Source organism: Crinia signifera, chromosome 4 (genome assembly GCF_055691185.1).
Source record: "Crinia signifera chromosome 4, ASM5569118v1, whole genome shotgun sequence".
In the NCBI taxonomy this organism is placed as follows: domain Eukaryota; kingdom Metazoa; phylum Chordata; class Amphibia; order Anura; family Myobatrachidae; genus Crinia; species Crinia signifera.
In genome coordinates, this window is record NC_139220.1 from 171,696,345 (window position 1) to 171,708,823 (window position 12,479).

The 12,479-nt window shown below is 39.6% G+C and overlaps 1 protein-coding gene across 2 annotated transcripts in view; it reads right to left on the minus strand.

Moving 5' to 3' along the window:
* PRKAR2B (protein kinase cAMP-dependent type II regulatory subunit beta) overlaps positions 1-12,479 on the minus strand; it is a 131,208-nt gene that overhangs the window by 19,261 nt on the left and 99,468 nt on the right. For both annotated transcript variants that reach the window (XM_083182974.1, XM_083182975.1), the window contains exons 5-9: positions 12,061-12,167; positions 9,187-9,340; positions 5,142-5,243; positions 4,972-5,046; positions 2,384-2,449 (exon numbers count right to left, since the gene is read on the minus strand). In XM_083182974.1, the coding sequence (XP_083039100.1) occupies positions 2,384-2,449; positions 4,972-5,046; positions 5,142-5,243; positions 9,187-9,340; positions 12,061-12,167 (504 nt within the window). The remainder of the gene's footprint in view (positions 1-2,383; positions 2,450-4,971; positions 5,047-5,141; positions 5,244-9,186; positions 9,341-12,060; positions 12,168-12,479) is intronic.

Below are 12,479 nucleotides of genomic sequence, written 5' to 3' on the forward strand. Positions count from 1 at the left end.
TTCCATTGATAATTTTATTGTCAGCACATTCATCTATGTAAACAAAGTATTTAATAAGAATATTTCATTCATTCAGATCAAGGATGTGTTATGTTAGTGTTCCCTTTATTTTTTGAGCAGTGTATAATTTAAGAGCTTAAAAATAGCAGAGTTAGCAAATGCCCAAATGGCAAAGTAGCTAATTTAGTGTGAGTTTTGTAAAATAATCCAACAAATCACTTAACAATGAGAGATACGAGACGAGCGGCACTGCTTCCAGCCGCAACTACATGTCTCCATCCACAGCCATGCTCTGTTCAGTAGAGGTAGGGACAGCACAGACTCCGACGGACATTTCACCATGCTCAAAAGAGCTGTAAACACTTTTTAACCATTTTTTCTTCCCGGTGCTTTCTCCAATCTTTTCCTTCACTTTGCTTTTTTCACCCTTTCCATCTATATTTATTCTCATCCTCATTACAGTAGCGCTCATACTTATTTATCTTTAAACTATCACCATTGTTGAGCTGCTTTTTATATTTTTTTAGTGCGGTGTCACACTACCTTTATCAAAATGTAAAACGTGGTTAGGGATTAGGAATAATTTAAAACATATGGATTCTGTGTTTGAGACACCTCACATTTATATTGCATCTGTTTCCAAAGGATGGCGTTTCTCTTTTGCCTTTATATGGACAGTGTGGTTGACCTGGAGGAAAATGTCAGTATTCACCACTGAACAATGTATCCTACCATTTTCTACTGTGTAGATAGGCTTAATTTTTCTTAAACACTCTCACTTCCCCTGAGACAACCATTCACCCTTGTGTTACACAAAAATACCAGATGTCAGTACTCATCTATATTCCTGACATTCTTCACGGTCCCTGGTAGGACATGATATGATTTTAGCAGGCTTGATTCTTTGGAATTATCTTCTTCCAGGTCCTTAGATGGACACTTAGGGGGGTATTCAATGTGAGGGTCACGGCAGTCGAGCTTGCTCGACCGCCGTGACCCAGTCCCGTTCTCGGTCAGCTCGACCGAGAACATGCAGGCAGGATTCAATATCTCGCCTGCCGGGGAGCGAGAAGGGGGCGTGGCCGCGGGTTTCGGCCGGGAAGAGGTGAGCTGCAGCCGGCAGCTCGTCACTTCCCGGCCGTTCTCGGCAGAACGAACCCGACAGCTTGTAATGTTGGGCTTGTTCTGCCGAGATACCCTGCTCAATGCTGTCGGGGAAGACAGCATTGGCAGCATTGAATAGGCCCTGACGGGCATCTCGCCGGTGATTGAATATCCCCCTATATAAATCAAATAACCAATAAAACAACCAAGATGGCAATCCTGTCTAATTTAGAATATTGTTTGGGGAGTGGGAGGACAAATAAACCTATTGACACCAAATCTGCCTGTGCATGGAATATTCCTTTGGCTTTCATTCCTTTTAGAATATGTAAGAATTCCTGTAGTCCAAGTGGTGCTACAATTAGGTCACTCTAGGCACCTGCCTAGGGCACCAAAGGTTAGGATGGCATGTTACTCATCCATCACATGGACACTAATATGAAGGAGCAGCACACAGTAGCTTCTTACATGTGATACTACAATCTATTTTTAAATGTGTTACACAATATGAATCACGAGTCCCCTGGCATCTAGCTATGTATATACAGCCACAGACCCAGGATACAGCATGATACCGTGGGTATTGATGTCAGATAAGTTTTAGTGAAGGAGGTTTACATGACTTAGTAACTGCACAGGGCTTAGTAAAAGAATACAATTTTAATGTTTTTAACTAATTTTACAATATATTGCAGGGTTTTATATACTGTAGCATTTCAAAGACCTGATAACTCTACTGGTGACTATTTTACTATGGGCTTAATTCAGACCTGATCATGCGGCTGCGGATTTGCAGGCCGGGAGATTATCGATAGAGCACATGCGTACAGCCCGTAGTGCACATGCCCGAGGTCTTCCTGTGATAAAATCTAGCTACTTTTTTTTTTTATCGCTGGTATTTTGCAAGTTAACTGACAGGAAACCGGCGTTTGGGGTGGTAACCAGCTGTTTTCTGTGAGTGTCAAGGAAATGCAGGCATGCCTAAGCGTTTTAGGGGACGGTGTGTGACGTCAGCTGTGGTCCAGATAAACCTGTTTGTCCTGCAGTCTGGGCTGAGCACAGACTGCACACAGTGGAAACATCATTTTATGGTGAGCAGCTTGCAAATGGATTTGCCACAAATCGCCAATCCAGCTACTATGTACAAGCCGTGCTAAGCAATTTGTGGCATGTCACTCTGCTGTCTATCACAGGGCTCTGAAACTTAGCATTGGTCCGATCAGTTCTGAATCAGGCCCAATATTAACAAAGTTATTTCTGCGAATAATATTGAACATACCTTGCTTTTCATTGTTATTTTTACTTCACCAGATTCTACAATAAAAAAGCTTTCTGCTCCATCGCCCTGTAAGAATAATACAAATATTAATGCGCCAATAAGGAATAGGTATCGTACACATTTAGGGGCTGATTCTGAGTTGGAAACATTGTCCAAAAAAGCAGTAGCTGTGCACCTAGAAAACCCCTATTGCAATACATGTGTAAAAATACATTCATTTGTTTTTGCATGCAGAGAAAATACTGTCTGCTTTCAATGCAGCACTCAAATGCTGTACAGCATTATTTTCACACTACAATTTAGACTTTAGTTAGTATACCCCTTCCCACATCAAAATCTCTCTGCATATTATATCTGCACCACCTACAGTGCAACATAGTTTTACCATAGTGCAAAGGTAAGCTGGGTACACACCTGGCTGACGGGTCACCTACTGTATTTAATGTTTCAAAAGTGCATATACGCTTACCAATTGTGCGCCCGATGTGTTGTGTCTCACATCACAACCGGGTGGGCATTTAAATGTGCCCATCCAGGTGAGGAGTCAGTCCCTGCAGCAAGTGTATGGGCAGGTGGCAAATAGCTTGTACACACAGTCAGATGTACCAATACATCTGTAGCTATATCGGCTATAGGCTGTGTTGCACAGCTAACATGATAGGTCTGAATGTCAGTCAGACATATCAGGGGTACACACCTGCTGACAGGGTCATGATTTATTGGTGGTTTACGCAAACAGTTAATATGTCTGCCAGTGTGTACACAGCTTTGCTCGATCTCAGAATCGGAATATAACAATTTAGCATATCTTGCTGAAAAGGGTACACATTTTCTATAGATCCTTGATGGCTAACCTTGACACTCCAGCTGTTTTTGCCCAACACATCCCAGCATGCTCTGAATCAGATTTAGCCAAAGTAGCAAAACTGAAGCAGAGCATGCTGGGATGTGTAGTTTAGAAACATATGTAGTGTTAAGGTTAGCCATCACTGCTATAGATAAAAGTTTATTTTGTTTTGTCTTAAGTTAGTATGTCAAATAATAAAATAATACAGAGGAATGAAAATAAAAATGTGCAATAACAATTATCTGACAAGAAGGAACTGAACAGCTGGCCATTTAGAAAAGATGTTACAAATAAAAACACAATTAGTGTACATATCGATAGGACAAGACATGCACATGAGAACAAATAAAATAAAGTTGTCAGAGAAGGGTTTGAGTTAGAATGGCAAACAGTAGGCAAACAAGACAGGCAGGAAGGTGAAAGAGAGTGTCATAAAGTAGCCCCCCGTGGGTGAGTAAATGGGTGTGAATTATTAGATAGACAGTGTCTAGAGAGACAGTCATTAGGTCTACCCCAAAAGGTCAAAATGCAATAAGCCAACAGGGTCAACAGGTCGACTACTGTCGACATGGACCCCCCAATTAGTGTAACTCTTTGCTCGCCATACTTCGGGCTTAGCACACTATTATAGTCTCCCTCTGTGGATGAATCTCGAAGGAAGATCAAGCCGGTTTAGAAGAAAATCATGAAAGACGCATGTCAACTTTTTCATGCGTCTACCTTTTTCATGTCGACATTTTTCAACCAATTGCATATCGATATGTTTCATGTCGTCCTTTTGACCCTGTCTACCTTTTGGGGTAGACCTATTGACTGTCTATTTAGATGTGTTTTTGGTGTGGAGAATAGCTGTTGGTCAGGATCCTGACTGTCGGCATCGATTATTTTAAGCAGAGAAGGTGAGACTGGAAAATTGACATCAACGTTTTCAAACAAGCTGGCTGGTAACTGGTCTATGGGAGGGGGGGGGGGGGGGTGGTAATACCATAGGTGTTAATACCATAGTGACGTAAAGCATCAATTTTATTTTGGCGCCCTCTAGGATAATATGTTAAATTGAAGTTTATCCAGACAACGGGATAGTAATTAACAGGTGTCTTTGTGCCAATTAACAAGGAGGTATAGATTAATAGATCCATGCTAAACAGACGCAAAGGATACAAGCAGCCTATATAATTAGCAAGGGAAATATGAAACTTCTCACATAATTCTCCACATATCATGGGCTTACATTGTGGGAGAAGCTACAGTAATCACATATTTTCTGGAAAGAAGTTTTTCATGTCATAATAATACCGTATGTCATATGCAAATATGCTAAGACCAATCCATTGAATAACTAATAATGGGGCTAATTCAGCATTGGTCAGTGTTAAGCAAAAGCCTCTATTAGGCATCATGTGACGTAATCAGCCCACCCGAGCAGGCTGTGAAAAGCCTGTGTTCCCTGGGGCCCTCCCAGAGTTTTTAAGGTGTATGCCCACCATTTTTCTGTCCACTCCGGAAAGCCCCCTGCCTTTCAATCAGGCAGCAAGCGCCCCGAATTAAGGCAGTGGTCTGCACTTGCGCATTAATGAATATACACAGTCCCCTACCATCGGGGGCAGGGCTGAGTTTGGACCTATGCGAGCAAGTCTGAATCGAACCTTTAGAACACTGTTTTACATAGGCGACAGGTTTGAAAAGATCTGCTCAGTAAGTTTAACCCCATGCCTCTTATTGGCCAATAAGACATAAGTACCTGAGCTATGATCTGTTCTCCGTCACGATAGGTTTTGGTGCCTATGACATCAACCACCTTTAAACGTTCTGATACCTAGAGACAAGTTGAAAGCAATGAATATATAATTGTTGACAGGTCACATTACAGTGAGATTCTCTTTTGTTTTTCGCATGAAGAGCATAACTTACTTCTAAAGACTTTAAGAATGGCAGGGATTCTATGAAATTTTCATACATTCTTCTCTTTTTGGCATTGTTTTTAACAATAAGTCTCCGGAAAGTTGCTCTGTCCTTTTATTCACAAACAAAACACACAAAAAAAGGACAAGAAAAGGGGAATTAATCATATTGTACATAAATTGTGTGTTTCCAGTTCTATGTAAAAAAACAGAGAGAACAGGAATGGACGTAGGAGCTAGTGTACAATCAGGTCCATTGCTAGAAAGCAGATGCATTCAAATAGACATTAATCAAAGCGCAAAGCATATATAGAAAGGTTTAGATCCATAAAGGCAATCCTATATCAATAACGGCTGAGCATAGTCGACGTTTCGACCCTCTTGGGGTCTTTGTGAAGACATAAATACATACCCCGAGAGGGTCAAAACGTCGACTATACTGCTGTAAGATTATGCTGCTGTGACCTAGAATAAATGCTGACTTAAATTGAAAAATGGTGAGTGCCCCGCTTTTTATTAAGCTCATTGGACGTATTCATGATTATCCTATACATATACATACATACTGTATTTCTAAAATTGAACAAAATAAGTTTGCGCCCACATAGTACATGAACCCATTAATTTAATAAGCAGAAATTAAAATTTTAAAATGCACTGCGTACCAGTATCAGCAGTAAACCACCATAACTTTAACAGATTGAATTCCCCAATTGTGGCATATGCAGCATTCAGCAATGTCCAGAAGCAAGGTTGTTCCTCCTCAAGCTCAAACACTGACAGGTCACGCCGCTATGCATTTTGTCACATGAAACATGTATAAAAATAAAGTTGTAACTTATGTTTTTCTGTTTTTCTGTTCATTCCAGTATCACAACATAACAACTGGATGAAATTGGATGGTGCATTCACTATTGTATAGCTTAGTGACCTAAAAAGAAATGGCGATCTCAATGGGTCAGACGTATCAAGCTTCAAAAAGTCATAAAGTGGAGAGTAATAAACAACCAGCCAATCAGCTCCTAATTGTCATGTTACAGACTGGGTTGAAAATGACAGATAGGAACAGATTGGATGTTTGTTTATCACTCTACATGTTATCACTTTTTTGAAGCTTGATACATCTGACCCAATGTGACACCAGGGAGAGGAGCAATAAAGGAAAAACCAGATGTTTGACACTCATCGTGAGCAGTGTACAGACTTCTTAGTATTGTTGTAGCCTTATTAGGTCATTTAAGTTAAACACATCCAGTGCTGTAGATATAAGAGTTTAGAACTTGGCTCACTATATGTAATCTAAGAAATGCAGTATATAATATACATTAGAATGTAACCAAAAAGCATGGAATTGGCATCATCTACCAGCCAATGCTTGTCTAACCATCCTGTAGTCAATCATATATCAGCCATTTGAAGCGTTAAAGCAACATGCCTGGATGTCTGAGTGTGTGCTTGAAGGGGAGTCTGACATTTTATGGGCACCCTGATGAGTCACACGAAAAAAGGATCATCAATTTTTTATTTGGTTCTACACTGTTAAAAATAAAGCTTCCTCTTACCAGTGGGATACCCTTAATCCACATAGTGGCATTCCAAATCTCTGCCTTTCACATTACTGAGTATCCTGTTCTATTTCCTCTGAACCATAGTGACATAAAGTATCCAATTTTTTTTGCACTAGCAATTTGTGTGGAGCAGTGTTTCGCCTACGCTAATAGGAAAAAATGGTGCGATCGTAGCAGGATGGAAAGTGCATGCACTGTCTAGGCCTGCTGGCAATGGTGACATGCGGGACTGCGCATCGCCATTGCTATACCTTGTACACACAGAGCAATCCGGGCTTACATTCTAAGCCAAGGGTCCTCAAACTATTTTGCTCTGGGACCCCATCAGACAATAAAAAAAATGACAGGACCCCAGCAAGTTACTGCAGAAGGTCATCACATCACATGGTAGTCAGCAGACAGCACATACATGGCAGCATTGTGGAGGCACAAAATGATGGGAGAAGTCTCAAGTAACAGACAATTCAACAGACTCCTTGAATCACTGATTGATATTAGAAAATATTAGAAAATACTAGAAAAGTCATCAGCCTTATGGTCAGCAACATGGAGTCGTGACGGTTGGGACCCACTTTAGGGTCAGGAACCACAGTTCAGATCACTTAGAAAATAGACCTAAATCGCCCCCTGTGGGCGTGCGTTAAGACACATAACAGAATCCAGTTCTTGGAGCCTGGGGAACCAACTTCCAATCCCACTCAACATAGGAACATCAACTGCTAGTCTGGTAAGGTATCATGTAGTATTTTTAAAACTATGGTGGTTTTTCTTCTTAAAGGAGAGTGATAGGGTTTCAATGTATGGTTCCCATAATCTTTTTTTCTTTCTTTAAAAGGGTTTCCATTCTATAATATGAAATTAAGTTTAGTCAACAATAGGGGTTAATTGTAGAAACGTGCTATCCAAACAGCCCTGTAATATTGTATTTCACCCTGCTGTACTTAGTGCTAACAGAAGTTTTTACTTTCCAGAGTTATGCATTGATTTGAGTCACAAACTCCCAAGATTGCCCATTCACGAGTAAATGTGACATGTTTTATGAGCATGGCTTCCTCGTATGTACGAATTACATGCCCAAAATACTGAATGATGGAGTAACCCCACAAGCAATGGAAAGTAGGTTATCAATGGTTCCCATGTGAAAACGCCTTAGTGGGGATAAATATATGTTATGATATATGTTTAAAAACAATTCTATATATATTCTGGAGAAAAATTCCCACAGGAGAATATTATAGCTCCTGAAATGATCTATTATGGTCCTGAGAAAGTTATAATGAATCGATATTGCTTTGTGCTTTGGCAGAGGGTATGTCAAGAGGGTAACCAGGGTATTACTCCAATATTTTTTGGAAAACGCCAGAGGACATGAGTCACATATTTACTGAAAGTTCTGCATACAGTATGTCAAGGGACGTTCGCTATCAACTGAAACTAAAGTACCTAAAGTAGGGGGGAGATGAAGGGAATAATATGCATTAACGCCAGCCCTATGGTGCAAATTTCTTGATCGTGTAAGTGGAAGAAGTCACGTAAAGTATAATTTTGAATTAACATTTGAGTAGCTCCAATAATATCTGATCAGTATTGATGATATATACATTTTAATCAAACATGTTGATCATGGTCTGCCAGTGTGTGCAATCTATAAATGGGGAACAACATTTTATTTAAAGCAAACTAGGGAAGCCAATCTCGGGGCATTTTTTCAATCCTGGGATTCGTGATTGAAAAATGCTCAATCCCAGGGTTTACCGGGATTGGCTACCCTAATTTAAAAAAACGCTCTATTTACTTACATGTGCAGGGCGGGTGCAACGGGGAGCCGGGTTGGTGGGTGGACAGGCTGATGCTGCCAGGTGTGCGGGATGTTTCTCTGGGAGCCAGGCACAGCACTAGAGAACAGTGCGGGTGGGCGCCAGCACGCCCAGGATCAAGTCGGCTCAGATGGACTGTGCAGCATGACCTCTGATCTTGTCACACTGTGCAAAGCCACACTGCCGGGTACAGAAGAAGCCGGGTAGCGTCTGAGCGGGTGCTCAGATGCTGCCTGGCATTAGACTGCGCATGTGCAGTCCAATCATAAAATCCCCCATTTTGGGGGCCAAATCCCAGGATCCCGCCGATCCCGGGATTGGCCACCATAATGCAAACTCCTTGTATCCTGATCGTACTGATTTACATATAACTTTTAAAAATGCTATAGAAGTTTAATCAAATGAACATGTGACATTACAAAATGATCAGTACATAAAAACATTAATAATTCCTGTAAATAGGCTAGATTATTAGACCCAATATAAAGTAGACTCATGAAGAGTTTGAGGGCAGGCTTTCCAGAATTTATGGGATTAGTTAGTAGAAGGTTTGGACATGCCATATTTTATATTGATTGTATTTAAATAATTACATTATATTGCATAATGAACACCATAAATAACATTTCTGTGAACTCTACCTTATTGTAGTCCATGACACAGTACTTACCAGACACCATATTACTCCAGCAGATGTTGAAATAATTGTAGCAGCTCTAGGTGTGTTGTACATTAATGCCAACTCCCCGAAACTTCCATGGTTATCATAACCACCAACACATCTATCCACTCCATCTATCTTTACGTTAATGTCATATGTCCCCCTGTTGTATAAAAAAAACCTTAAATGATATAAAGTCTACCATTTTCGCTATAAATAAAAGTACCTTATCAGGCAAAATAAAAGTATTTTTCCAGTTTTCTGTCCTATGTCATTTCTTAAAGCCTAACTCTCCAGTGATATCCAGGATTTTGTTCGCTCTGTGAGGAATGCAGGGCAATTAACACTTATGGGATCTATTTATCTAAAAATAGTTCCATGAAGACAATTTTTCTCTCGTCAATCAAAGCACTGTTAGAAAAGCTGTTTTCAGGGATATTTAGAATATACATTCATCAGGGCAGCTGAATAATAAGTAGGGACTCGGTATCAGACTTCCAGGTGCAGATTCAACTGAAAAAAATAACACTTAAGTACATTGTAAGATGAATACATTTTTTTATTTGTAGAAGTATTTTTTTTGTGTATGGCACCTGTTACCTATGGTACAGGTACTGTCATATCATGAATATGTGGTAACTACGGTTGGTTCCCTATGCTGCAGGAGAACCTGTGGTATAGGCACCCCTGGCGAAACCCAGTAATGGCCATTTCTGTCTGTGAGTCTTGAGAATTAGGTAAAAGCCAGAACTCGTTTCTTCAGGATTTTGGCATCAATACCTTTAATAACTAGACTTATTAGGCTGTACACACACTGGGTTAAAGAGAGGCGCAGTGAGCATTATCCAACACAAGGTGGAGGCAGCTAAAATAATAAATGCAAGTGTTGTACTCACTGGAAGCAGAATGCACTTGAAATTTAGCAATAAAGTTGCATAATTCTCTTTTTCTACCGTGATGAGTGATATCCATTGTCAATACAATTCATATTTTTGTCCACATATTTGTCCACATATTTTGTCTGAATGCATTACTAATAAAATCTGGGATGAATTTGTTTTAAAATACAACAAATACACCTTTAAACAAGATAATCTCAAAGCACGTATGGTAACCTCAAAATATATGGAATCTGTCACTAATTATTAAACATGCAAAATAACACCCGAAAATGCCAACCTTTTCTGTCCATCATTCCCATGTCAACTTTTTTTTTTGAGTCCATCTTTTGTACCTTTCCATTTTTTCAAGTGTCTACCTTTTAGGGGTGATCACTTCTCACAACCGACACAAATGGTTGGTACTTGTGTAGTTTCACAGCGCCAGCATGGCGCCGTGCTACTTCCGGGTTTTACACTCGGCACAAACTATCTAAAATAAAGTAACTTAACTCCATGCCAACATGGATAGTTCATATCCCCACTATCCATGTTGGCATGGAGTTGAATTTAGATAGCGTGGCGAGCGTAGCGAGCCACCGAGACCGCAGCGTGGGCGAGCGAAGCGCCGTGAAACTACACAAGTACCAAATGGTTTTATGTGACACTTTTTAAACTTTTCATTTTCGTTAATTGGTTTTAACTATTTGCATATCATGTATTAATAAATGTAATCGATTTTATTCTTTTTTTTTTTTTTGCTTTTCTCCCAGAGAGGAGTAAAAAAATAGGTAGATTTGTGACACTTTAAAATTGCACTATAGTAGTATGACAAAACTTCCCTGAGTCTACTTGGCTGGGTCAGGTATCATTCAACAGAAAAAAAATCAGCTGTCTTGACATACTGTATAAGGATCAGAGTTAAGATACACTTTCTGCTACAATGTCAGTATGGCTGTGTAGCTTCTTCTACTTGTTCTTTGTGTGACTAAACAGATTAAATCACTTCAAGTTAACCTGTTCTTTGATGTACAGAGTAATGATTCTGTACTTGGCGCCTAATACATGTGTAAGTAAAGCAAAAAAAGCAAGTACAGTAACGTTGTGGGGGTAAAATATTAGGGCAAGAGTTGCCAGAGATGTGGGACTTTGGGAAAGAAAGCCTGGTTGCCAGTTCCGCACCTGTGGCAACTCAGATATTATTACTTTTACCCCCCCCCCCCCCCCCCCCTGAGTCCTGAACAAACCATGTTGACATTCAAGAGGGGAAAATACATTTATATATTTTTTCTGAGCAGAGTACATACTGGCTGCTTTTACATGTAGCCCACAAATGATAAGGTGCATAATAATTATAAGATAACTTAAACTATATGCATGATAATGACCAGTCATAATGACACGTACATGTGTACACACTATATCATTAACAATGCACTCTCCAGTGAGTTGTGTGCTATGTCCATTGTCTGTACACGCAGCTCAATCTGAGGATATCGTCCACGGCAGCATACTAATGAATGTGGTCACAGATTATATTGTTTATAAAATTGCTCACAATATCATTTGTCAGGGAGTTCTAGAGAGCTGAAAGGAAATCATTAATGTCGACATTGCGTCATTTAGACAGCTTTAGTTTTCATTGCAATTTAGATTACAGTTTGAAAACACCCAAACCCAAATCTAAATCTCTCTGCACGTTTCATGTATTATTTATTTATTATTAAGTTATTTATACAAATTCCGCAGTGCTTTACATTTGCCCCACTTGCAGTACAAAGTGGTTGTGCCTAATTGCTTGTTACATATATGAATCAGGCCCTCAGTACCATATTGTTTGGTGTGTGTCTTTATAAAAGGTTATTATTATTATGTAGGCCCATTGATTCAGCGTTGAAGATTGCAGTGATATAATTTCTGTCAATGTGTTTGGATTCTCCACATCTGCAGCATGCTAAGGATGGAAATATGCAGTCCCTTTTCTAAAGTGTTAAGATCTATGTACCTGTCAATAACATAAAAGTTGTCCCCGTCATCACCTTGATCAATTATGTGGTCTCCACATTTGACCAATTTCTCGAACATGGCATCTAAAACTTGAAACATCTGTTCCTGTAAAAACAAAATAAAAATGGCTTAATTCCAGTGCAGCAATTGCTCAGTAAGTTCATTTTGTGCAGTACATCTACTGTATGTGCATCCAATACTAATCCAGACTCACCTTTATGGAGTTTAAAATGTAAAATATGTACTATAAAACAGCACCTATATCATCTGTCATCTACAGTATATCATCTGTCACACACAATAATGGAATCATCTGTGGACTAAAAACTATTAATAATAATGGAATAAATTCATCAAGAACCAATGAAAGAACTACACCAAAAGTCTTCTGTATTTCAGACATGTTTTTATTAGTAT